Source organism: Chiloscyllium plagiosum, unplaced genomic scaffold (genome assembly GCF_037043375.1).
Source record: "Chiloscyllium plagiosum isolate Xiang-an unplaced genomic scaffold, Cpla_swu_hap1 HiC_scaffold_3, whole genome shotgun sequence".
Taxonomy (NCBI): Eukaryota; Metazoa; Chordata; class Chondrichthyes; order Orectolobiformes; family Hemiscylliidae; genus Chiloscyllium; species Chiloscyllium plagiosum.
Genome location: NW_028270141.1, coordinates 26,018,874 through 26,046,209, shown reverse-complemented (window position 1 = coordinate 26,046,209; position 27,336 = coordinate 26,018,874). Strand labels below are relative to the sequence as shown.

The 27,336-nt window shown below is 40.7% G+C and overlaps 1 protein-coding gene across 1 annotated transcript in view; it reads left to right on the top strand.

The window, feature by feature from the left end:
* Positions 1-27,336, top strand: part of tpo (thyroid peroxidase) — an 89,620-nt gene that overhangs the window by 35,099 nt on the left and 27,185 nt on the right. Inside the window, exons 7-10 of the mRNA XM_087975816.1 lie at positions 11,258-11,467; positions 13,272-13,778; positions 18,898-19,156; positions 19,245-19,415. Of these exons, the coding sequence (XP_087831942.1) occupies positions 11,258-11,467; positions 13,272-13,778; positions 18,898-19,156; positions 19,245-19,415 (1,147 nt within the window). The remainder of the gene's footprint in view (positions 1-11,257; positions 11,468-13,271; positions 13,779-18,897; positions 19,157-19,244; positions 19,416-27,336) is intronic.

The following is a 27,336-nucleotide window of genomic DNA, read 5'->3' as shown; positions in this document are numbered from 1 at the left end:
GAGAAGTGATTGCTGGACCTCTTGCTGAGATATTTGAATCATTGATAGTCACAGGTGAGGTGCCGGAAGACTGGAGGTTACCTAACGTGGTGCCACTATTTAAGAAAGGTGGTAAGGACAAGCCAGGGAACTATAAACCGGTGAGCCTGATGTTGGTTGTGGGCAAGTTGTTAGAGGGAATCCTGAGGGACAGGATGTACATGTATTTGGAAAGGCAAGGACTGATTGGGGATAGTCATCATGGCTTTGTGAGTGGAAATCATGTCTCACAAACTTGATTGAGTTTTTTGAAGAAGTAACAAAGAGGATTGATGAGGGCAGAGCGGTAGATATGATCTATGTGGACTTCAGTAAGGCGTTCGACAAGGTTCCCAATGGGAGAATGATTAGCAAGGTTAGATCTCATGGAATACAGGGAGAACTAGCCATTTGGATACAGAACTGGCTCAAAGGTAGAAGACAGAGAGTGGTGGTGGAGGGTTGTTTTTCAGACTGGAGACCTGTGACCAGTGGAGTGCCACAAGGATTGGTGCTGGGTCCTCTACGTTTTGTCATTTACATAAATGATTTGGATGCGAGCGTACGAGGTACAGTTAGTAAATTTGCAATTACACCAAAATTGGAGGTGTAGTGGACAGTGAAGAGGGTTACCTCAAATTACAACTGGATCTTGACCAGATGGGCCAATGGACTGAGAAGTGGCAGATGGAGTTTAATTCAGATATATGTAAGGTGCTGCATTTTGGGAAAGTAAATCTTAGCAGGACTTATACACTTATAGCACGTAAGGTCCTAGGGAATGTTGCTGAACAAAGAGACCTTGGAGTGCAGGTTCATAGCTTCTTGAAAGTGGAGTGGCAGGTCGATAGGATAGTGAAGAAGGCGTTTGGTATGCTTTCCTTTATTGATCAGAGTATTGAGTACAGGAGTTGGGAGGTCATGTTGCGGCTGTACAGGACATTGGTTAGGCCACTGTTGGAATATTGTGTGCAATTCTGGTCTCCTTCCTATCGGAAAGATGTTTTAAACTTGAAAGGGTTCAGAAAAGATTTACAAGGATGTTGCCAGGGTTGGAGGATTTGAGCTATAGGGAGAGGCTGAACAGCTTGGGGCTATTTTCCCTGGAGCGTCAGAGGCTGAGGAGTGACCTTATAGAGGTTTACAAAATTATGAGGGGCATGGATATTGTAAATAGACAAAGTCATTTCCCTGGGGTGGGGGAGTCCAGAACTAGAGGGCATAGGTTTAGGGTGAGAGGGGAAAGATATAAAAGAGACCTAAGTGGCAACCTTTTCACACAGAGGATGGTATGGATATGGAATGAGTTGCCAGAGGAAGTGATGGAGACTGGTACAATTGCAACATTTAAGAGGCATTTGGATGGGTATATGAATATGAAGGGTTTGGAGGGATATGGGCCGGGTGCTGACAGTTGGGACTAGATTGGGTTGGGATATCTGGTCGGCATGGATGAGTTGGACCTAAGAGTCTGTTTCCATGCTGTACATCTCTATGACTCTATGACATAGAGTATATTGCCAACTTCAATAAGGCAGCCTCCGAAATATTCACTTACTTCCTCAACTGAGTGTTTCCACCATTATAGTTGACAGGGCCCTCAGCCAGGTCCGAACCAAGGGTGGCATGCTGACTCAGTGGTTAGCACTGCTACCTCACAGCGCAAGGGACCTGGGTTTGATTCCTTCCTCAGGTGACTGTCTGTATGAAGTTTGCACGTTCTCCCCATGTCTGCATGGGTTTCCTCCAGGTGTTCCAATTTCCTCTCACATTCCAAAAGATGTACAGATGTCTGTGCTAAATTGCCCATAGTGTTAACTGCAATAGTCAGGGGTAAATGTAGGGAAATGAGTCTGGGTGGGTTACTCTTTGGAGGGTTGGTGTGGACTTGTTGAGCTGAAGGGCCTGTTTCCACACTGTAGATGTAAATCTCCTTGTGGTTACTAATCGATCTATTCTTTTTACCTCCCCTTTGGTATTTATATGTCTATTGAACATTTTGGGTTTCCTTTTATATTAGCTGTTAAAATTTTCTCACATAATCTCTTTGCTCTCTGATTTTTATTTTCTTTCACTTCTGTTGCAAACTTTTTACATTTGGCCAGGTTTTCACTTGTACTATCACTCTGACATCTGCTGTGTGCAATCATTTCCTGATGAAGGGCTTTTGCCCGAAACATTGATTTTCCTGCTCCTTGGATGCTGTCTGGCCTGCTGTGCTTTTCCAGCACCACACTCTCCACTCTAAACTCCAGCATATGCAGTCCTCACTTTCACCTGTATGCAACCATTGTCAGCTTCATCTTACTCTGTTGGTGGATGTTCCACATTCTTGGCTTTTGTCAAGTGAGTTACACATGTTTGTTCTGCCCTGACTTCAAGTGACTTTTCTCATGTGATCCCCTCCTCTTCACCTCTTTAATTTTGCAAGTGCCTTTTTCGCAGAATCACGCGACTGGAGAGGTATAAGTGCTAGGATCTTCTGGTGTTCCCACGGCTGGTGCCTTATTTAAAGTCTAGCTGCACATACCACTTCAGACTCTGCCTGCAAAGAGCTGCTCTTCAAACCAGTGCTTGACTGTTATTGCAGTGGACATGGCCTAGAGGAGAGGAAAGCTGATTATACACTTCACAGACAAAGAACTGGTGGTTTTGATGAACTGTGCGCAGGAGAAGAGAGCAGTCCATTTTCCTGCAGGCTAATGTCGCAGGAGGTTAAATCACTAAACCTACCTCCAACCTGGATTACACTCTGGGCTAGTGCTGTGCCTGAGCTGAAGCAGGGCATTCAGTATTATAGGAAATAGGTCAATGGTGCTCTGCACTGTAAAGTGGAAAGGCTTTCCTTCTGCCTGTATCCTCAGTAATCAAACAAGACTCGAGTTCCTCTGTTCACTGACTTGAGTCGAGCATATTCACAATTCCACTGATCAGTTATACAGTGTTATAGCTTGACTATACCCTACATTCCAGGGCTGTTACCTTTATCAAGTTACATGATTCTGCATAACATCAGTATGTTACTCTGTCACAATTCACTCTCCCTACATCTATACATTCTTCTTATTTCATAGAAGGTATTACTCCATTTTTGTGAAATCTTGTAAACATTTTGTGCCAGCTTGTCTTCGCCAGTTCTAGCAGCCCTTTTTGAACTTTCTTGTATTTTCCCCCTTTGTGCCACCATCTTCTCTCTGCTACCATAGGGTCACCACTTACTTTAATTCTGTCACTGGACACCCTTCTCACCATGGCCTGTGAACCACCACTCTGATCATTGTTTGCATCATGTCCATTCAATGGTTCTCACCCACTTCATCCTCCCAAATGACTAACGTCCATGACCCTTGCCCTTACAACTCACTCAGTGGAGACACCACTATCTCTCCTGAAGCTGAATTACCAATAGATTCTCTTTCAACCATTCCATCCCATTCAATGCCTTTCTTTTGTCTCTTTGGAGGAAACATCAGACCAGTTCTTGGACTAATGTCTCCACAACACCCCACGTGTCCCACCTCTAAACCCAGAGCAGAACCATGCAGGACTAACCCTGGCCAAGCCCCTGGCCTGGAATTGAAGGAGCATCTTGACTATCAGTGGTGATTACCCTTTCACTCCACCAAGGGAGACACCCCTTTGACTTTCACAAATGGCACATTGCTTGGAGAACATGGTGTGTGTGTGCGCGTGTGTGTGTGCGCAAATAGTTGGCATGAGTGTGACATTGACATAGTATAATGCTGCATAAACATATCCACTCCCTTGATGTTCACTGCTCTCACTGTAAAAAACTGCCTGCATCGGTTTCTGTAGTTTGACTGCACTCAAACTACCTTTGCTTTTAATGTAGCAAATTGCTCACATTGCTTTAGCATAGTTTTGACTGGCAATCTTTGACCCAATTCAACTGTCCAGATCTCTTTTTGCTGCACAGGAATTGGACGTCCACCAATAAATTATTCTTACTCTAAATTGCTCTTTGTCCTTCTCCCAATCCAAACTTTAGGACGCAACAAACATAAAATCTTCTGACTGACACTTCATCTACTTTACCCACTTTACCCACCTCATACTCTGGAATCGATCCACCAAAGATTTGTTCCTCATTGCCATGTTAATGGAACAGTGAGGGATCCCCTTCAGGGATTGATAAGTTCTGTGTGGTAGTTCATTTAAAACAATAAAGTGCATTGGCGGCCATGAAGCAAAACATTTGCTTTCTATATGTGCAGCTTACAAATTCATAACAGCCTTACTACCAGGAAGGTCACAATAATATTTACAAATAGCATATGGAGCCCTTAATTGTGAAGGCCTAGCAAGACAAGACTGGACAATCAAACGTTTTGGCATTTTTACTCAACTTCTCATAATAATGCCGTTCCTGATTAAACAAGTTGGCACATTGTTGTCTTGCACCAATGGATGTTGAAGACCATACGGCACATTTACTTAGCAATGCAAAATATTTGTCCATGTGCCAGTGAGCAACTATCCACCTTCAGTGTTCCTGCACATAAATGAGCAACAGCTTACTGATGCAGAATAGTATAAAATGCCATCTGGTACCTTGATCTTCAGCTCATGATTAATATAGGCATTGAAAACAAAGAAGCTTTAATGCACCATTACAGTTATATGTGTGAATATGGTTCCCTCATACTTATCAAGCTTAAAAATGCCTCCAGATCGATTCTATCCAGTTATGCTGGAGTATTCATAAGTTGACCAGTTAGGTGTTGTGAAATTGAAGAGAAATTTTATTTTATTTCTTTATGGGATCATTTCTGATGTGGTACATCTGTGTATAAAATAGTTTCAAAGAAGAGAGAGATGTCCCCAAGTTCATATGCTGGTGGAAGCAAGGATTTAAGATGTTAGCCCCAAGAACTAATGGGTGGGACAGATGAGAATTTAAAAATAATTTAATGTTTGATTGGGATCACAATCCAGTTCCAACGTGCCCATCTTATGTTATATTTGGATACCAGCAAAAAATCTATTCAGTCAGTGGTTTAATTTTACATACAGCTAGGTAGTTACTGATGCAATTAACATCCTTAAGAAATTATTATAATATCTTTGTAAACTGCTTTTAACTTTGAATCAAATTTATCGCACGCTGCTCAGGTTTCCCATTGATTAGGTAACAGACCAAGGGAAAAGAGGCAAAACAGATCACTCATTAATGATAGACATTTAAACTTGTAATTGTCTCATCTGAATTTATTGTGACTGGTTCTGTTTCCTGGGCTAATATTTGACAGTGGATTTGGCTTTTCATAAATTCAATGAGTTTAGGAACAGCAGGTGAGGGAACAGATGTGTTTGACAACACAACAGGAGAGAAATACCATCACAACCAGTGATGACCTGACATTGTGGGATCAGCATGTGAACTCAATGGAGTTTCACAGGAGAGAGGTACATAATAAGATGGTGCAGGGACGAGGAACCAAGCAGACAGAGTTTACACACAGATGCTCTGTGTCCTGAACCTCTCCAAAGTGCAGTGCTAAGCTCATTACATTAGGTAATGGCAGATATCTGCAGCCTTCAATTTGAAGATCTGCTCCCAGTTGGAAGCATTACCAGTGGCTGTGAAACTGATAATTCTCCTCAGCTACTTTGTCCCAAATCTTACCTGAGTGCTCAGAGAAACATCTCAAGGTGTCCCATTCAGCTGCACATCAAAGCAGTAGGCAGGTAACTGATTATTTGTTTGGTCAGGGTTGGGAATTATGTAAATTTCTGCCATGGTGAAATTTCCCATCCAATTGAGCAGACACTTATTTTTGACTAAATTCAAGGTGTGACACACATGACAGTGCAAACAATACCAAGTTTACCAGGTATTTTTAGAAATGAAGGATATTTGTCTTTCAGTACAGAACTGATGTCAACTCACGTAGGAGAAAGTGAGGACTGCAAATGCTGAAGATCAGAGTCGAGCATATGGTGCTAGAAAAGCACAGCAGGTCAGGCAGCATCCGAGGTGCGTATATTGCCTGATCTGTTGTGCTCTTCCAACACCACACATCGATTCTGATGTCAACTTACCCAAAAAGGTTAGGCAAGTCTATGTAACTATTGTCAGACATGCATACTGCAACACTCTGACATCCCAGAACTTTAATGCTGGCAGACTTTGGGGCTGGACAAAAGTGAGGACTGCAGATGCTGGAAGTCAGAGTCTAGATTAGAGTGGTGCTGGAAAAGCACAGCCGGTCAGGCAGCATCTGAGGAGCAGGAAAGTCAACGTTTCAGGCAAAAGCCCTTCATCAGGCCTGAAGGGCTGTTTGGGGCTGTGTCAGGGTGACAAAACAAAACTCCTCATTAAGAAAAAATTAGTTTAGCCCATGCTAATGGGTTCCACTTGAAATGGCCTCATAAACTGGCAAGGATTAATTTAACTTTCAGCCCCAGATAGCAATTCGATATCACAAAGAACAAAGAATATTACAGCACAAGAACGAATCATTTAGCCCATTAAGACTGTGCCAATACATGACGCCTTTATAAACTAAAACCCTTTTGCCTCTATGTACTCTGTATCCCTCTACTTCCTGCCTATTCATGTATCTGTCCACATGCCATTTAAATTATGCTGTTGTATCCCCCTCCCCCACCTCCTCTAGCAGCACATTGCAGGCACTTACCACCCTCTATGTAAAAACCTGCCTCTTGCATCTCTTTAAACTTTCCCTCTTTTACCTTAAAACTATATCCCCTAGTATTTGATATCTCCATCTTGGGAAAAATGTTCTGACTATACATTTTATTCATTTCTCTCATAAATTTGTAAGCCTCTATCAGATTGCCCTTCAACCTTCGACATTCAAGTGAAAACAAACTGAGTTTGTATAATCGCTCCTCATAGCTAATAATGTTCAAACCAGGCAACATCCTGGTAAAACTTTTCTGTACTCTCTCCAAAGCTCTACATCCTTCTGGTAGTGTGGCCACCAGAACTGTACAGAATATTCCAAGTGTGCCTTTATCAAAGCTCTTTACAGCTGCAAGGTGATTTGTAAATTTTTATACTCTATGCTCTGACCAATGAAGGCAAAGATGCCATATGCCTTCTTTACTACTTATCCACTTGCGTTGTCACTTTCAGGAACTGTGGACCAGTATGCCTAGTTCCCTCTCTATGGTGATGCTTCTCAGAGTTCTGCTATTTACTGTTGCTGTTCTGTTGCCCTTCTTAAATGAAGGAACAACATTAGCTATTTACAGTCCTCTGGGGCCCTTCCTGTGACTAAACAGGATAGAAAGGCTTTGTACAATGTCTCAGCAATTTCCTTTTTCTCTTCCCTCAGTACTCTATGATAGATCCCATTAGGTCCTGGGCATTGCCGACCTTAAAGTTTTTCAATACACCCAACACCTCTTTGTTTTTTTACATTGACATGACCTGGAATATCAACACACCTTTCTCTAGATTCATTATCATCCATGTCCTTCTCCTTCATGACTTCTGATGCAAAGTAATTATTAAGGACTTCAGCCACATCCTCTAGCTCCATGCATAAATTTCCTCCTTTGTCCTTGCGTTGACCTACCCTTTCGGTACCTACCCTCTTTCTCCTTATATATGTATAAAGTGCCTTGGATTTCCCTCAATCCTATTTTCCAAGTAATTTCATGGCCCCTTTTACACCTCCAACACCTTGTTTAAGGTCCTTTCTGTTTTCTTTATGTTCCTTGAGAGTTCTGTCTGTCTTCAGTTTCCTAAGCCTCTACGTTTCTCATAATTTTTCCTTCTGACTAAGCTTTCAAATTCTCTTGTCATTTGAGGTTCCCAAATCTTGCCATCCTTATCCTTCGCTTCAATTGGAACATGCTGGTCTTTAACTTAATCAACTAGTCTTGGAAAAATTCCCACATGTCACATATGGATTTACCCTCAAACAGTCGTACCCAATCTACAGCCCTAAGTTCCTGCCTAATGTTGTGGTAGTTAGCCTTCCCCCAATTTAGTACTTGTGCTCCTCTTCTCCTTATCCATAAGTAAACTTAAAACTTACAACTTATGATCACTATTCTCAAAAGCACCCCTATTGAAATTTTGGTCACCTGGCTGTGATCATTCCCCAATACAAGGTCTAGATGGTCCCTTCCCTAGTTGGACTATTCACATGTTGCTTCAAGGAACCTTCATGAATGCACCTAACAAATTGTCACCCATTGAAGTCCTTGGTGCTAAGGGAGTCCCAGTCAATATATGGGAAGTTAAAATCACTCGCAACAAGAACCCTATTGTTTTCATTTTTTTTCCATTATCTGGACACATATCTGTACCTCTATCGCCTGCTAGCTTTTGGGAAGCCAGCAGTATATCCTCAACAAACCGATTTCACCTTTCCAAATCCTACATCCCACTCATATGACCACTTGGATGAGTCCTCCAAGTGTTTTTCCTTTATTGGTCAGAGTATTGAGTACAGGATGTTGGGAGGTCATGTTGCAGCTGTCCAGGACATTGGTTCGGCCAATTTTGGAATATTGCGTGCAATTCTGGTCTCCTTCCTATCAGAAGGATATTGTGAAACTTGAAAGAGTTCAGAAAAGATTTACAAGGATGTTGCAAGGGTTGGAGGATTTGAGCTATAGGGAGAGGCTGAACAGGCTGGGGTTGTTTTCCCTGAAGCTTCGAAGGCTGAGGGGTAATGTTTTCGAAGTTTAGGATAGGATAAATAGACAAAGACCCTGGAGTGGGGAGTCCAGAACGAGAGGGCATAGGTTTATGGTGAGAGGGAAAAGAAATAAAAGAGACCTAAGGGGCAACTTTTTCACACAGAGGGTGGTACTTGTATGGAATGAGCTGCCAGAGGAAGTGGTGGAGGCTGTTACAATTACAACATTTAAAAGGCATCTGGATGGGTATATGAAAAGGAAGGGTTTAGAGGGATATGGGCCAGGTGCTGACAGGTAGGATTAGATTGGGTTGGGTTGGGATATCTGGTCAGCATGGACAAGTTAGACCGAAGGGTCTGTTTCTGTGCTGTATATCTCTATGACTCTATGGCTGTATGTCCTCCCTCATAAAGTTGTGGTATTCTCCCTAATCAGTAACACACTTTCCCTACCTTTTTTGTATCTTTATCTTGCCTGAAACATCCAAATCCTGAAACATTTAGCTGTCAATCCTTTCCCTCTCACAACCAGTTTTTTGTAACAGCTACAACGTCATAATTATCTGTAATAATAGCTCATCTGCCTTTCCTGTTACACACTTCATATTAAAACAAACATACTTCAGACTGTCAGTCTGTAGTTTCGAGCATAAATGTCTGCTAACACTCAGAATTGTCAGTTGTAACCAACCAGGGCATAATTTTATTTTTGGATGACCTTTTTAGGTGCAAAATCAAAGAATAGTATTCAGTAAAATAATAAACCCCACTTCCAAACTCAGACTAGCAATTGCAGCCACTGTGCCCTATATCATTGAAGCAATATTGCATAGTAGGTGAACCATAAAAACCTGATTTATGGTTTAGGAAGACTACATGTAAAAGGGGTTTGTCTATCCACCTCAATGATTAGATAGTTAAATACTTTGCTTTGATTAGGTCTGAGCTGTAAAGAACTGGAAGAGCATAGGTTTGATCCCTGGGCTTCAATATGTTTGCTGATCTTAATTAGAATGGGAGTAAAAGCTGTAATGTTGTCTCAATAATTCCGCATGAGATTAGGAGATTCACGCAATATGCAAAGGTCTCTGCTGAAAAATGTGTGTCCATGTTAGATAAGCATAGCATTTATATTTGGTTGTGATAGACACTCATGTTGTCCAATTTACTTAGTTAAGAAGCCCAATGATAATCATTAAGCAGATTCATAAATGAGAGTTTACCAGGTTGAAATGTAATGTGGAGGTGCCAGTGTTGGACTGGGTGGACAAGGTCAGAAATCATATAACAGCAAGTCATAGTCCAACAGGTTTATTTGAAATCACAAGCTTCACTTCACCTGATGAAGGAGCAGTGCTCTGAAAGCTTGTGATTTCAAATAAACCTGTTGAACCATAACCTGGTTGAGTGACTTCTGACCTGATTGAAATATAGCAGTGGAGGCACAAGATCTTTACAAATCTTTGGAAGTTCAATGACACAAATGAATAAGAAAACTGGATAATAAAAGTTGAGCTTTCTGGACTAAGATAGGTGAGTACTTAACAATATCTCGACTACTGAACAAAAGTGTTAATCATTTTAGGGGCAGTGAACAGATGCTTCAATTCTTTAGTATTCTCTGTTCAGTCCTTGCATAGCAGAATCTCAATCAAACAATCAAGCATTCAAGGAATTCTCATAATAAGAAAAGGCCAGGTTGCACTCTGTGGATTTTAATTTTACTTTATTTGAGCAAGGTTCATTGATTTACAATTCACTTTCATATTGAGTTAAGTTTTCAATGTAATGCAGGAAATAGTCTCTTAAAATAAATCCTTTGTGTACAGTTTAAAATTCTATCAAACATCTTTCTTTATTAATTAATAAGCATGATAGAGTCTAGTTGCAGCAGATTTAATACTTGAAGAAAAAATGCAAGATTTGACTACAGCCTTTTTTATATTAATATCAATCTTAGAAAATATCCATGTTTCCTCCATTCTGTCAGTGCAATGGCTGGACCTGTTGATGTGTTAAAATTGATCTCCACATTCCTACGTCCAAGTTGCACATGTACAATTATTTGCTCTCTTTTGACACAAAAGTAGAAATCCAACATCATTTGACTCTTCTTCATGGTCATTAACTTCTTTAGTTAACAGTAGCTTGAATGTATCCATAACTTATACATTTTTAGTTACATTCAGTCACTTTTGTTCATTGATTGGGGGAGGGGGATTGAATACGTAGGCAATAATGGTAATGTCATTGGATTAGCAATCTAGAAGCCTAAAGTAGTCATGATTTGGAGATGCCGGTGTTGGACTGGGATGTACAAAGTTAAAAATCACACAACACCAGGTTATAGTCCAACAGGGTTAATTGGAAGCACACTAGCTTTCGGAGCGTTGCTCCTTCATAAGGTGGTTGATGAAGGTGGGGCGCTCCGAAAGCTAATGTGCTTCCAATTAAAACTATTGGACTATAACCTGGTGTTGTGTGATTTTTGACTTAGAAGCCCAAAGCAATGCTCAAATGCTCAAAGCAATGCTCAAAGGAGACTCGCTCAAATGCCACCACTAGTTTCTGTATTAAACAAATTTGTTTTCTGACAGGTCCGAGATATAACCAACAAAATTCTACGTACATCTGTTCAGACCAATATGACTGAAGACCATCTCTATTCACACATCCTAGTTGAGTGGGGTCAATACATTGACCACGATTTTGCATTCACGCCTCAGAGCATCAGTCTAGCTGCCTTTGTGGGAGGAGTGGACTGTAGGAATACATGCCAGAATCTCAATCCCTGTTTTCCAATAAAGGTATTTATAGAATTTTAATTATAGATTTTAGATTATAGACAACAGTGGGAAAATATTGAAATGCCAATTTCTTTTCAACATTTTAGAGTTCAAAACAGACCTGGTCTAAGCATATCACGGGACCAAATTCTAATGCTCTCTTTCTGCACCACATATAAACTTGAATAAAATGTGCAGAATGACATTTACTTTGTATTGTGGAATCATTTCATGTCTTCCGTCTTTCAATGAATGCTGACCTCAATGTTTCTATGCAGTCCAACTTACTGGTATAATTGGAGAGAGGAAATAATTAATTTATATGATGATGAATGAACACTCATTAAGAAAAACCTCTGTGACTTATTGTCAACGGTATTTCTAGTCGTGTTCCTTAATATATGATTAACTTTAAGCTGTTCACTTACTATCTATACAAGGAAATGATTTCACCACAATTTGGAGTACTAAATGCAATTGTGGCTGGCTATTATACAAAGGTAAGCAAAAACATGGAGAACAGTCAGCATAGATTCATCAAGATGATTCCAGGTGCAAGAAAGTTGTGTGCAAAGAATTCAGCTACTGGAATATTTTAATAATATCAGAGCTGATTCAATTGATGTGGATAACATTACAAAGACTTCTTTTTACTGGAGAAAGGCTACCCTCTGTGTTGGAGGAGAAAGTGAGGTCTGCAGATGCTGGAGATCAGAGCTGGAAATGTGTTGCTGGAAAAGCGCAGCAGGTCAGGCAGCATCCAGGGAACAGGAGAATCGACGTTTCGGGCATAAGCCCTTCTTCAGGAAGGGCTTATGCCCGAAACGTCGATTCTCCTGTTCCCTGGATGCTGCCTGACCTGCTGCGCTTTTCCAGCAACACATTTCCAGCTACCCTCTGTGTTGGAAATGCAGAGTCAGGCATCACTAAATGTGACTGTCTTCACCACAATAGATATTTATTACAGCAGCAGCACTAATGTCTCAAACATTTGAAGGAGAGGAACATGCAAGCAAATCGAACTCGAGTAAGACAATGTCGTTCCAGCAAAAAGCCAACCCTACCACGAAGGATAAATAACCTCATTTTCATAGTCATACAGCATGGTCTAACCAGTTTACGAGGTAAAAACAATGACTGCAGATGCTGGAAACCAGATTCTGGATTAGTGGTGCTGGAAGAGCACAGCAGTTCAGGCAGCATCCAAGGAGCTTCGAAATCGACTTTTCGGGGATTCCTGATGAAGGGCTTTTGCCCGAAACATTGATTTCGAAGCTCCTTGGATGCTGCCTGAACTGCTGTGCTCTCCCTAACCAGTTTACACCAACCATGTTCCCAAACTAAACTAGTCCCACCTGCTTGTTCTTTGTTCGTAACCCTCCAAATCTTTCCTATTCATGAACTTATCCAAATGTCTTCTAAATGTTGTAACTGTACTGTATCCACTGCTTCCTCTGGCAGTTCATTCCACACACATACCACCTTCTATGTAAAAATGTTGCCCTCATGCCCTTTTAAAATTTTTCTCTTCTCACCTTAAGAATATGGCCCCTTGTTTTGAACTCCCCCAGCCTAGGGAAAAGACACTTGTCATTCACTTATCTATGCCCCTTATAATTTTATAAATCCTGCATTGCAAAATGTTCATGATACTGTCATGTTGCTGCTAAGATTAGGTAATTATTGTAGAATATAAAAGATCTAAAAGGTGGTCATTACATATAGATGCACAGTATATGGTGCTCCAACTTTGATTTATTGACTGGAAGCCAAAAGATAGTGTTCACCATTTTAACCTTGCCGCATTTCAATGTTCATCAAACAGGTACATCAAAGTGATCCCCGCTTCAAAATTAATGAATGCATCACATTCTATCGCTCCTCACCATCATGTGGAACAGGACATCAGGAAATGCCCTTTGAGACTCTAAACCCTCGACAACAAATCAATGCAGTAACTTCCTTTATTGATGCTTCAACTGTCTACGGGAGCACTGCAGCTCAAGCAACAAAGCTAAGGAATCATTCAAGTGAGGAGGGTCTCCTTCTCACTAATGCAAAATACAAGGATGGCAGCTATGAACTGTTGCCTTTTGTAGATCAGGTTCCATCTCCATGTCTACAAGCGCCTAATGCTACTCACAGTGAAAGAGTAGAATGTTTTCTGGCTGGAGAAGGCCGAGCAAATGAAGTTCTTACTCTTGCTTCAATGCACACGTTATGGATGCGTGAGCATAATCGCTTAGCAAAGGCCCTGCACAGGATGAACTCTCACTGGAATTCAGAAACTCTATACCAAGAGACACGTAAAATTATTGGCGCACTGCATCAGGTTGGTTAATTCATTATTTCTACATTTTTCAAATGTTGATGTGGAACAGTCCATGCTAAATATTGTCCCCAAGATTATGGGATGGTTAATGTAGACTTTGGGCAAAATACAAATGAACAGGGCAGAACCTTATCAGCCATGATTGAATGGCAGAGCTTACTTAATGGGCTGAATGGTCTAATTTCTGCTCCTATGTCTTATCGTCTTAAATTGGAATGCATCTTGTGATTGTCCATCACCTTCCCATTTAGTCAGAAATGGGATGTCAGGAGGAAGAGAGCAGAGGCATTGCTGTCTGACATTAGGAAAAGACGTTGGACTGACCAGATGATGTCAAAAACCAGCATGCTATTCGATCTTGCCTCTGGTCCTGAGCAAATTGAATAGCTGTATGAAGTAGTCAGACACTTTTATCCTGTAGCAGCAGTGGAGTCCACCAAATGAAGGCCATTTTAATCATAGAATCCCTACAGTGTGGAAACAGGCCCTTCAGCCCAACAAGTCCACACCAACCCTCCGAAGAGTAACCCACCAAGACCAATTCTGCCTACCCTATATTTACCCCTGACTAATGCACCTAACCTGCATGTCCCTGAACACTCTAGCAATTTAGCACGGCCAATCCACCCTGACCTGCACATCTTTGGACTGTGGGAGGAAACCAGAGCACCCGGAGGAAACCCACGCAGACATGGAGAAAATGTGCAAACTCCACACAGACAGTCGCCCAAGGCTGGAATTGAAACCAGTTCCCTGTGAGGCAGCAGTGGTAACCACTGAGCCACCATGTCTCCTAATAACAGCGGCCAATCACAAAGGACAAGGAAAGAGGCTTTCTTATGGAAAATTCTGCCTGTTTCCCATCCTTCTCACTCCCACATCCTTCACTCCATATAGACGCCAATAAACTCGCAGGCACTCACGCTGAGTTAAAGTGATATTGGTGCAGATGCCTACTTGCGGTATTCTGATTGCCTAAGCTCAAAAATCTCAACAGAGACTAGAAAACCAGTGGACAGCAAGAGGAATAATGGCAGTGGATTGAGAACCTATATTTTCATCCCTGCTACATTGCAATATTCAAATTGGTGGTATAGAGAACATTCCATCTCCCTTCAGCTTTTTGCATGCTCAAATCTTGGGGTGAGGTGCAGGCGCAGGTTTTGCACCTCTTGCAGCGGTAGGGGAAGGTGCCAGGTGTGGAGACGAGGTTGGTGGAGAGTGTGAACCTAACGAGGGAGTCACGGGGGAATGGACCCTGCGGAAGGCAGATAGGAATGGGGAGGGAAATATATTTTTGGTGGTGGTGGGGTCTGATTTTAGGTGGCGGAAATGACGGAGGGAGATATGCTGGGTTTGGAGATTAGCAGGGTGGAAGGTGAAGACCGGGGGATTCTATTCTCATTGTGGTTGGAGGAATGGAGTTCAAGGGCTGTGGTGTGGGAAATGGAGGAGACACAATTGAGGGCATTGTTGATAACAGGGGAGAGGAAATTACAGTGCTGGACGTAGGAGGACATCTGGGATGTCCTGGAGTGGAATTGCTCATTCTGGAAGCAATATATCACAGAACAGGAATCCAATGTAAGTTAACTGTGAGGGGAGATTATGAATGGTAAGATATTGTCATGGACAGGATTGTCAAGAAATGAACTTTTTCATTTGCGACATTGCCACAAAGAAAGTAATAGTTAAGCGTCCCTGGGATAACGTGTAGACTGCAGTGTTGTAGCATTTTGAAAGATTTTGTAGTTATAAGTCTGAATTTCCATTTCTAATTTGGGAGCACAGGAGTTGGGAAAAAAAATGACCTTCTCCACAAATCTATTCAGTCAGATTTTCATTCTGGGAGTATGGGAATTAATTAGGCTCAGAACCCCCATTCCTAGGACAAGATCAGAGGCCAACACAAGATCTACCATTGCAGATGAAGGCTGTGAGAAAGGCCTACCTCAGTGATCCCAAACTTGGTCCCAGGTTTAAACAAAAATAAAGCAAAAAGACCACTCACACCTCACATTCCTGTGCCAACCCAGCCCACATCATTCCCTTCAACCCGTTCCAATAGCCCCTGATACTCTATCTGCTGCCTCATCACCCTTTATAACCTCCATGTAAAACTATATCTCTTTAACCTTCACCATTACTCTTTATAACCCCAGTGCAAACTCAGCATCAATTCAGTCTCCCATACACCATCATTTTTTTTCTTACACCCTCCACATCATTTCATTGACTGTTCCCCAACAAAAGAGTTCAGGACCCATGCTGAGAAATAATAAAAATATCTAGCATATACTATTTATAACAAAGATATGTACCCATTCATAAAAGTCCATTCACTCCAAATACATAATCCTGTATTTAATAAAAAAAAGCAAATATCTAATTCAAGTATTAACCCTTTAGAAAAATAATCATTTGTAGTTCTACTTCAAGTACTTTACAAATATTTGAAGCTGTCAATCAAACTCTGAGCTGACTGGCAAGCTATAATGGAAGGTGTTTAGTGGTAATGTCACTAGACTAGTAGCCTGAAAACCCAGGCTAATGTTCTAGGAACACAAGTTCAAATTCAACCATAGCAAGTGGTGAAATTTGAATTCAATTTTTCAAAATCTGGAATTTAAAAAGCTAGATTAATAATAGTTGTGTGACCACTGTTGATTATTGGAAAGAACAATCCAGTTCATTAATGTCCTTTGGGAAGGAAATATGCCATCCTTACCTGGTCTGGCCTACATGTGATGCCAGACCCGTAGAAACATGATTGACTATTAACTACCTTGTTGGCACTTGGGGATGGGCATTAAATTCTGGCCGAACCAATGATGACCTCATCCCATAAATTTAAAAGAGGGTTGTGGAATTGGTCATGCAGCACAAATCACAGCCCTCAGATTTATGTTAACAAAGTGAAATAGTGAGCAGTTTTGTTGTGAACTGCAGCTTGTTTGTTTAAAGTTAAAGAACAGGCAAGTTAAATGCCTTGACAGCTTCAACACTCCATTGAGTTTATGAACTTTATATGCGTACTCATGTCTACTTTTGACCATTCCAAAGAGCATTTGAATTATCCCAAAGGACATCTGACCCCTTCCAAAGGTGGCCTTAGTCATATCCAAAGGTGTATCCTGCATCTCCAAAGATGCCTGGCAGCTTTTAAAGTCTGCAATTTGTGACTCCCTATTGTGAAAGCTGGATCTATTTGAAGGCATCTACACTTCAACATGTTGCCTCTATGAATCATGGATATGCAAACGACAGCTCATCCTATCCACTCCCTTCCTCCCAGTGATATGGTGAGAACCAGATTCATGGGTGAGTCTTCCAGAATCAGTGCCCAGATATCATTTAATCTAAGTTCACATTTGTGAAGATTCATTCCATCATATTCTCCAGCAATAGTTAGGAAGAATAAAATGAGCTGATATGCCTGTAAGGAGAAATTGGAGACATTAATTGTGAATAAAAGCAGCCATTGTGGTCGATATTTTCTACTTAACCTACTTGAAGATGTTATTGCACACTTCTGGAACAGGTTGGACTTGAGCCAGAACCTCCTGATTTGTAAGTGGGATCACTACTGCTGCACTGACTGCCATTCTGGTTTATCTGTGGCTGTATCACCTCTCACTCAGCCAAGGACCTCACACCGGCTGTACGGGAGGAGTAGTTAAGTTGTTATCAACATTTCAAGGGAATCAATAAAGTTTTGATTTTTAAATTTGCTGCATCTTGTGCATTTACCTGTTCAATATAATGCTTGTTTGTACCCGAGCTCTGATCATATTGAAGTTATGTTCTCCCAAAGGCAAGAGATCACATTGCAGCAGGTAATATATCCCAATGAAATGGAGCACCGTGACAATGTACAGGTTCTATTTTCTAAGCTTAATTCTTACTCCATTGTTCTAGATTTTCAAAAGGTAAAAACTCTGGGACATACAAGATGTAAGGCCCACCCACAAGAATAGTCAGTGATATAGAGAAATAAGAATGATATACCCTTCATTGTACGAGAGATTCACATTGTCAAGAAATATAATTAGGATTGGGAATTATTGAAACCCTGATGCCCCATTCTGTTCTCAGGTAACACCAGCTAAACCCATTTACAGCTGCCATTAAAGGCCACCTGTTGGAAAGGCATATCCTAAAGTTGCACTGCACCATTTTTTCTTTTAGCTGTTTCATTGAAAGATAATCAATTTCTTTGTCAGTCCATCCCTGACACATATCACATGCAACAAAGCACAGGATATCATAATCGATTCACTGGTCTTTTTTTATTAACCCCAAGGCAACTGCTTGTTTCAGCCATCATGTCACCAAACATAACCATAAGCCTAAATAAAAACTGAAAGAACTGCAGATACTGTAAATCAAAAACAAATACAGAATGTGCTGGAAAAGCTCAGTGGGTCTAGTAGCATCTGTGAAGAGAAATCAGGGTTAACATTTGTGGTCTGGTGAACCTTCCTCATACCTCAAATGCATACCTCAAAATAATTGCGAAGAAGAAGTACCCATATACCATAGCACACCTCAACTCTTTGAAGAAAGGCTTTCACACAAATTGGCTTTGATTGCAGTGAACCACATACGTAGCTTTAAAGAAAAAATGAAAGAGCTTTCACATTTACAGCTATTTGCTGATCTCAGGAATCCTGAAAGCACATCACAGTTAATGCAATAAAGGACATCACCACTGAAACTGGAGAAATACAGCAGGCATCAACAGATGGAGGCCACAAACAGCAATGAGATGATTGATCAAAGACAGAAAGATTGCAGATCTATGTGCTGCAACAGTATGAAGTTAACTTGACAACTAACACAGAAAAACCCTAATGATAGTTTTCAAGCTGACTATTCCTATTATTAAAAACATTCCGATGAGCCTTCAAAAGCTTTATAATTAACTACTGCTGTGTTGTATTCGAAAACTCACTGACCATTGATAAGTGCAATATTTGCAATTACATGTCTAGTCATAAAACGTCTTTCCTAGGATAATGCTTTTAACTTGTCTGGTTTAGTAATGATGTATCTGGTTCTATTTCGTGACATTCCTCTGAGAGTTACTCACGGTTAAGATTCACTGTATTTGCTGTAGATTATTACAATGAGAGACTACATTCCGAAAATCCTTGGCTCTCAAGTTTTTGATCAACGACTTGGAAAGTATCATGGATATGATGAAACGCTGAATCCCACATTATCCAATGTGTTCTCAACTGCAGCTTTCCGTTTCGGTCATGCAACTATCAGTCCTAGGATACAAAGATTGGACGAAAATTTCAAGGAGCATCCCAAGTACCCGAGTATAAATCTGCATAACAGCTTCTTCAGTCCTTGGAGAATCATAAAAGAAGGTTATAGTTGTTATGAGGCTTCAAATAATATCACAGCATTCTTACAAGAGACGAGGAATTAAGTCTGTATTTCCCTTGTGATTGGCAGGTGGTTTAAGTCCCTTGTTCAGGGGGCTGCTGGCTAAACCAGCAAAACTACAAACTTCGGATCAAATGATGATTGAAGAACTGACAGAGAAATTATTCACTCTGACAAGTGCTGCAGCAATGGATCTGGCATCGTTAAACCTGCAACGAGGGCGTGACCATGGACTTCCTGGTAAACTGAACCACCTGAAAAGCCATATCTTACAAATATAATTAAGCGTAAAAACAAATTGTAGGCTTTCAGAGTGTGAGCAGTTGCATTGAGTATGATTGTTTTAATGTTTTTCTGTATAAAATATGGATTGAAAAGAATAATTCTTACCATAAAAGGGTTCATTTGAAGAATAGCTGAGCCTCAATGATTCAGTCAATGTACTCTACCCATCATGCACTACGGAAAACTTCAAGCCTTCCAGTTCCCCCTAGGAGCTCCTTTAAGCTAATTACTACCGTTTTTTTTAGATTAGATTAGATTCCCTACAGTGTGGTACAGGCCCTTCGGCCCAATTAGTCCACACCGACCCTCCGAAGAGCAACCCACCCAAACCCATTCCCCCTAACTAATGCACCTAACTCTACAGATAATTTAGCATGACCAATTCACCTGACCTGCACATCTTTGGACTGTGGGAGGAAACTGGAGCACCCAGAGGAAACCCACGCAGACACGGGAGAATGTGCAAACTCCACACAGACAGTGGCCCAAGGCTGGAATCAAACCCAGATCCCTGGTGCTGTGAGGCAGCAGTGCTAACTACTGAGCCACCGTGCTGCCCTGACTTCATAGTAATTTTTATGTATTGTAAACATAAACTTATCCAAAAGTTATGCTTCTGTTTTTAAGTCAACTCAGCAATGGAACTACAACCAATTAGGCACCTAAAATGCATCAGAGGGGATCACTTTCCAACTGGTACCATTCCATTGCAAATGTTCCACGGGTTCTTATTAATTATCTGCTTTATTTTATTTCAACAATTTGGTTGGGTCAAAGCTTCTGACAAAAATAAAAGATATTCAAGGGAAGTTGGTATTGTTGCGATCCTAGTTAAGAGATATGGGACAAGGCAAATATTTTTGCAGGTTTGGTTTGATGTAATGTAATCGTTTAAAAAGTATAATGTGAGGAAGAACTAAGGGTAAAAATAAATATGACAGTGCTCCAGGTTTGAATTGAAACACCAAAAATAATCTCTTACAAATTTGAGCAAAACAAACAGAAACAGTGATGACTAAATATATGCATGGAGCACGCAGGAAAGCTGTGTTTTTGAGTGAAGGCAGGTTTAAAAGTGAAAGATACATCTGCTAAAGGGCATGTTGAGCTTTCTCAGGTGAATAGGTTTTGCATTCGTCTCAGCTTATTTCCTATGTGTGAAAATGGACAAAACAGCAAATTTACAGGCAGGCAGAGAGGATTTCAGTCCTCAGCCAGGAACTTTCAGGCTTCAATATCCAGGCGCCACATTTAAAAGACACCTTGGACAGCACTTCACTCTCTGCAACCTAGGAGTATCACTCAATCTCTACCTAACACCTCCACCCACCCCTGAAACTGTCAAGAGATCAGGCAAAAAGTTGTACAGTGCAATGAACCCTCCCTAGCAGTTCTCCTGAAGAATATTCAGGAGATAAGGGGGGTTCGTTTCCTGAAGGATGGCAGTAAGAGACCATCCCGGCTGATGAAGAAAGATGGACAATGTAGCTCTGGAGGTCAATGCCTTTGGGTACTTAAATGCACCAAGGGCCCAATGCTGCAAGAGGATGAATGATGTATCACGCTCCATCAGGGTTTGTACTACTGTCTATTCCATGCTTCTCTGAACGTTCATTAGCATTCTAATGATACCATAGCAGAAAACCAAAATTGAATGCCAAGCATCTCAATCAGATGCCTCTTGAGTCTATTACATTATTGCATGGAATCAATGGCAGACTACTGCTTCCATACATTGTTATTAACTGTCACACCTCTGTCATTGCTCACACATGAAACAAAAAAAAAACTACAATGCTTAGTAGCTCACACCAACAACTGATTTCATATTAAGAGTGCTTGGAATATTTGGGTTTTGAAGGATTGTGGAAAATGAATTTACTTCCATGGTTTATGGAAGTGGGTTATTTAAAAGAGGTAATTGAAAATTCACCATGGCATTAGAGATTCTCTGTTAAACAAGGTTTTCTGTAAATCACATGACTGGTGGTAACTGTTTGCTTAATGTAAAAACGTCAGAAGTCACATTACAACAGGTTATAGTCTAACAGGTTTATTTGAACTCACAAGCTTTCAGCGCGCTGCCCCTTCATCAAGTGGAGTGAGATAGAAAAGCACACAGACACAGAAGGCAGAGAGAGATATAGGCAGAGAGATCAAAAGATCATCTACATGGTGTGAGTAGAGTGTTGAATAAGAAGTCTCTGCAGGTGATTCATAATACCTCATTTAATCAGACAATAGGTCATCCCTTCGCTTGTTATTCAGCTGTTGACACTTTGCTCATACCGTCTATCACTCTTGGTCACCTGCAGAGACTTCTTATTCAACACTCCACTCACACCATTTGTATAATCTTTTGATCTCTCTACCTATAAATTCTCCCTCACTATACCTGACGAAGTGGCTGCATTCCGAAAGTTTGTGATTTCAAATAAATTTGTTGGACTACAACCTGGCATCATTTGGCTTCTGAGCTTGTCCCCAGGTCAGCACTGGCACCTCAAGACACGTTAGGTTTGTATTTAAGTTAGCTCACTGAGCTGGAAGGTTTGTTTTCAGACGTTTCATCACCATACTAGGTAACATCATCAGCGAGAGTCTTCGGTGAAGCGCAGGAGTATGTCCCACCTCTCTATTTATAGGTCTTGGTTTCTTAAGGTGGTGATGTCATTTACAGTTCTTTTTCAAGGGAAGGTCGATTGGGATCTAAGCCGATGTGTTTATTGATGGAGATCTGGTTAGAATGCCATGCCTCTAAGAATTCTCATGCGTGTCTTTGTTTTGCCTATCCTAGGATGTGTGTTTTTTCCCAGTCAAAATGGTGTTCTTTGTCTGTATGTATGGAAACTAGTGATAGTGGGTCATGTATTTTCGTGACTAGTTGGTGTTCAAGTATCCTGGTGACAAGTTTCCTGCTAGTTTGACCAATGTAGTGTTTTTTACAGTTCTTGCAGGGTATCTTGCAAATGATGTTAGTTTTGCTGGTAGTATCTCATGGATCCTTTAGGTTCATTAGTTTGTTGTTTAAGTGTGTTGGTAGGTTTGTGGGCTACCATGATGCCAAGGGGTCTGAGTAGTCTGGTAGTCATTTCTGATATGTTTTTAATGTAAGGTAATGTGGCGAGAGTTTTTAGTTGCGTTATGTCTGCTTGTTTGGGTTTGTTTCTGAGGAATCAGCAAGTTGTGTTTATTGGGTACCTGTTTGTCTTGAAAACATTTTATAGATATTTTTCTTCTGCTGTTTGTAGTTTTTGGGTGCTTCAGTGTGATGTAGCTCATTGGAATAACGTCTTGATGTAGCTGCGTTTGTGGGTGTTGGGATGATTACTTCTGAAGTTAAGTATTTGGTCTATGTATGTTTTTTTTGACACTGGTTTGAAGCTCTCTGTTAACTGTATGTTCAACTGTTATGTTTCCTCTAAATTGTTCCACTTTGCGAAGACAAAGGCATCATCCACATAGTGGACCCAAAGTTTGGGTTGGATAGATGGGAGAACAGCTTGTCCAAGTCTCTGCATTACTGCTTCCACTATGAACCCTGATATTGGTAATCCCATGGATGTTCTACTGACTTGTTTGTAGGTTTTGTTATTGAATGTGGGTTAAGTGGGTGGTGAGATACAGATCCACTAGCTTGAGGATGTTGTCTTTACTGATGAAGTTGATGCTGTCTAGTGTGTGTGGTCCTGGTTTTCCTAATAGTGATGCCAGTGTTTCGTTGGTCAGGTTGATGTTAATTGATGTGAAAAGGGCTGTAATGTCAAAGGAGAGCATTATTTTGTCCTCTTCTATCTTGGTGTCATAGAGTCATAGAGATGTTCAGCATGGAAACAGACCTTTCAGTCCAACCCATCCATGCCAACCAGATATCCCAACCCAATCTAGTCCCACCTGCCAGCACCCAGCCCATATCCCTCCAAACCCTTCCTATTCATATACCCATCCAAATGCCTCTTAAATGTTGCAATTGTACCAGCCTCCACCACATCCTCTGGCAGCTCATTTCATACACATACCACCCTTTGCGTGGAAAGGTTGGCCCTTAGGTCTCTTTTATATCTTTCCCCTCTCACCCTAAATCTATGCCCTCTAGTTCTGGACTCCACCACCCCAGGGAAAGACTTTTCCTATTTATCCTATCCATGCCCCTCATAATTTTGTAAACCTCTAAAGGTAACCCCTCAGTCTCCAATGCTCCAGGGAGAACAGCTCCAGCCTGTTCAGCCTCACCCTGTAGTTCAGATCCTCCAACCCTGGCAACATCCTCGTAAATCTTTTCTGAACCCTTTCAAGTTTCACAACATCTTTCCAATAGGAAGGAGACCAGAATTGCATGCAATACTCCAACAGTGGCCTAACCAATGTCCTGTACAGCCGCAACATGACCTCCCAACTCCTGTACTTAGTACTCTGACCAATGAAGGAAAGCATACCAAATGTCTTCTTCACTATCCTATCTACCTGCGACTCCACTTTCAAGGAGCTATGAACCTGCACTCCAAGGTCTCTTTGTTCAGCAACACTCCCTAGGACCTTACCATTAAGTGTCTAAGTCCTGCTAAGATTTGCTTTCCCAAAATGCAGCACCTCACATTTATCTGAATTAAACTGCATCTGCCACTTCTCAGACCATTGGCCCATCTGGTCAAGATCCTGTTGTAATCTGTATTTGATGTTGTTCAGGAGTTCTTGGGTAGAGTGAATGGAGTGGCGTGAATCTTCAATTAGGTGTTGTAGTTTCTGGTGGAGTTCCTTGGCTAATCTGTACGTTGGTGTACCAGGTAAAGAGACTATGGGTCTGAGGGGGGGTCCCTAATTTTGTGTATATTTGGTAATCCAAAGAAGCGTGGTGTGTTGGATCCATCTGGTTTCATATTTTCAAAGTCTGCCCTGTTTAATTCTCCTGATTTTTTAAGTCCTGTTAGAAAGGATAAGATTTTGTTTAGGAGTTATGGGGTCGGGTTTATCGCCACCTGCTGGTAAGTGTAAGTATCTGCAAGCAGAGCATTTGCAGTTATAAGATAGTCTGATTTGTTTAAATTAATGATCATGTATCCTTTGTCCGCAGGAATTACATCATCCACCTTAAGAACTAAGATCTATAAATAGAGAGGCTGGACATACCACCAGTGCTTCACCAGGGACTGTCACTGATGATGCTACCTAGTCATGGAGACGAAACATCTGAAAACAAACCTTTCAGCTCAGTGAGCTAACTTACATACTTCTCATCAACTTGAGCTACAAATCTTCTGAAAAATTGCTAAAACCTGAGATTTATTTTGCCACGTATTCAGTCCAGTACAGTTTTAAGAATGCTGATCCTCCAAAAAACAGTCCCTTATTTAGTCTGCATCTGGCTGCACAGGAGCCAACTTAGGACCATGGTACAAATCTCAAATACAACTTCCCAGTCCAAATATGGGTGTTACTGACAGTCACACATCAGACACACATAGACATTCCTTTAGCTGGACATTCCACTATCTTTGCAGAGCTACTTGGCCTTTCTAAATTCCCAAGCATTCTTTTTTTTCTCTTTCCTTAAACATATACAACAGAGTTTTTTGGTGAAGTTAAAAATCACGCAACAACAGGTTATAGTCCAACAAAGTCAATAAATGTGATGCTGGAAAAGCACAGCTGTTCAGGCTCCCGATGAAGGGCTTTTGCCCAAAACATCTATTCTTCTGCTCCTCGGATCTGCCTGACCGGCTATGCTTTTCCAGCTCCACACTTTTTGGCTCTAATCTCCAGCATCTACAGTCCTCACTTTCCCCTATATTCCAACAGTTTTATTTGGAAGTATTGGTTTTGACAGCGCTGCTCCTTCATCAGGTCACTAGTGGAGCAGGATCATAAGAGCAAAATCATAGTGCCATGCAATTGATATGATATATTGAACAAACCCAGATTGCTGTTAAGTCTTTCAGCTTTTGGAATGGGTTTGCAGGTTTCAATTCATTAATGTGTAAATCCCAGAACTTCTTTCAAGTCACATTCCTGAGATAATTTAAGGTTTTATACCAAAAAAGGTGACATCTTAGCTCAGACAATGCATTAAAGGTATGAGGTTAGAGTCTGTCTATATTCCAATCTTGAGTCAGACTGGTTCTATTTCCAAAGTAGGAATTTATAAAATGTCACATGACTTGACTGTCTGAATTGTTTTTTGATTAAAGGCATCAAACAGGGTGTCATTCTCATCCAGCTGAGATTGCTTCTCATTTATATGTACATTATTAAAACCAAGATGAATTGGGGCTTTTTTGTACCAAAAAGCTTCTAAATTGGATTAAAAGTTGAAGCAATGCTTGTAAGCACACTTGGGCATAATTAAAGAAGCTAAAATTAAACAACCTCGACTTTGGCTTAAAATTGAAACCAAACTTTCTACATTTTTACAGTTATATATTTTAAACAATTATCGGGAAATAATGTGGTTGGAAACTTAATTTACATCCCCATTTAACCCCACTTAAACTTGGGGTGTTAGCTATTGCAAAATGTTTGCTTGAAGTGCTAACTTCTGTGAAGTTCCTGCCCATTTCCATTTCAAATATATCTGCATGGTGCATTTTGGGTCTCAAAGCACAACCCAGGCAGGAATATCTTCCATGTATGCTAACAATTGAATTTTAAATATAAATATAGCACAAGATGTGACCATTCAGCTATTCATGCATGTACTAACTTTTTGAAAGTGCTAGTCAAATTTTCCTCTTAAAGCTGCACTGTTGCCCTTCATATATTTATCAAGTCTGTTTTTGTAAGTTATTATTGAATGGCTCCACCACCCTTTCAGGCAGTTCATTCTAGCTCAAAGCAATTTCTCGTCACCTTATCTCTAGTTCATTTTCAAACTAACTTAAATGTAAATCTTCTGGTTACCAATCCTCTGCCATTGGATACAGATTGTCCTCATTTAGTCTTGTAAATAACCTTTATAATTTTGAACATCTCTATTTAACCTCTTCTTAACCTTTCTACTCAAAGGAGCAGAACCGTAGATTGCTAAAAATCTCCAGTTAGCAGAAAAGTCACCAATATCATTCTAATAATTTTGTCCGTATCTCCTCAAAGATCTTCCTAAAGTGTGTCACCCAGGATTGGATGCAATATTCCAGTCAAAGGCTGACTCACCATTTATAAAGGCTTAATATAATGTCCATGCCTCTGTCTTTAAGTCTCTGCGCACAAACCATATTTATGCTTTTATAACAGGCCTCTCCAAGTATTTGTGCACATACAGCCTGAGCTTTCTATGATCCTGGAGCATCTTTGAAATGGATTCCTTTTTCCATATTACCTCTCCTAACTCTTCTATGGAAATATATCACTCCATACATTAAATTGCATCTGCTATGTATCTGCCTATTTCACTCCTGCATCAAATCTTCCTGAAATCTGTTTGCATTGTTCCTTATTCCCTATCACATTCCTGAATTTTGTGTCATCTGAAAACTTTGAAATGATGCCTTTACACCCTAACCTAAGACATTATTATGTCAAAAAGATCAACGTCAATAATACCAAACCCTGGGGCACATCCTCTTGTCTCAGATCTCTGTCACTTTGCCAAATATATTGTTTCTATTCCTTTGCTGAATGTTTTGATGCTGGTCCCTGACAATGGTGTCAATACCTGTTAGAGGAGGGTTGGTGCATTTATTGAAATGGATGGCATTACAGAACTTGTGATCAATACAGACACATTAGAGTGACATTGTGATAAGTTGCTGTTTGACAGCTATGTTTGAAATTATTTGTTACTTCAATTGAGTTGTTTATTTGTTAATACGCCTGCTAAAGTAAAGAAGCAGACAATCACAAACTGATGTGTGATAATATCCTCTGATGTATTTTCAGAACC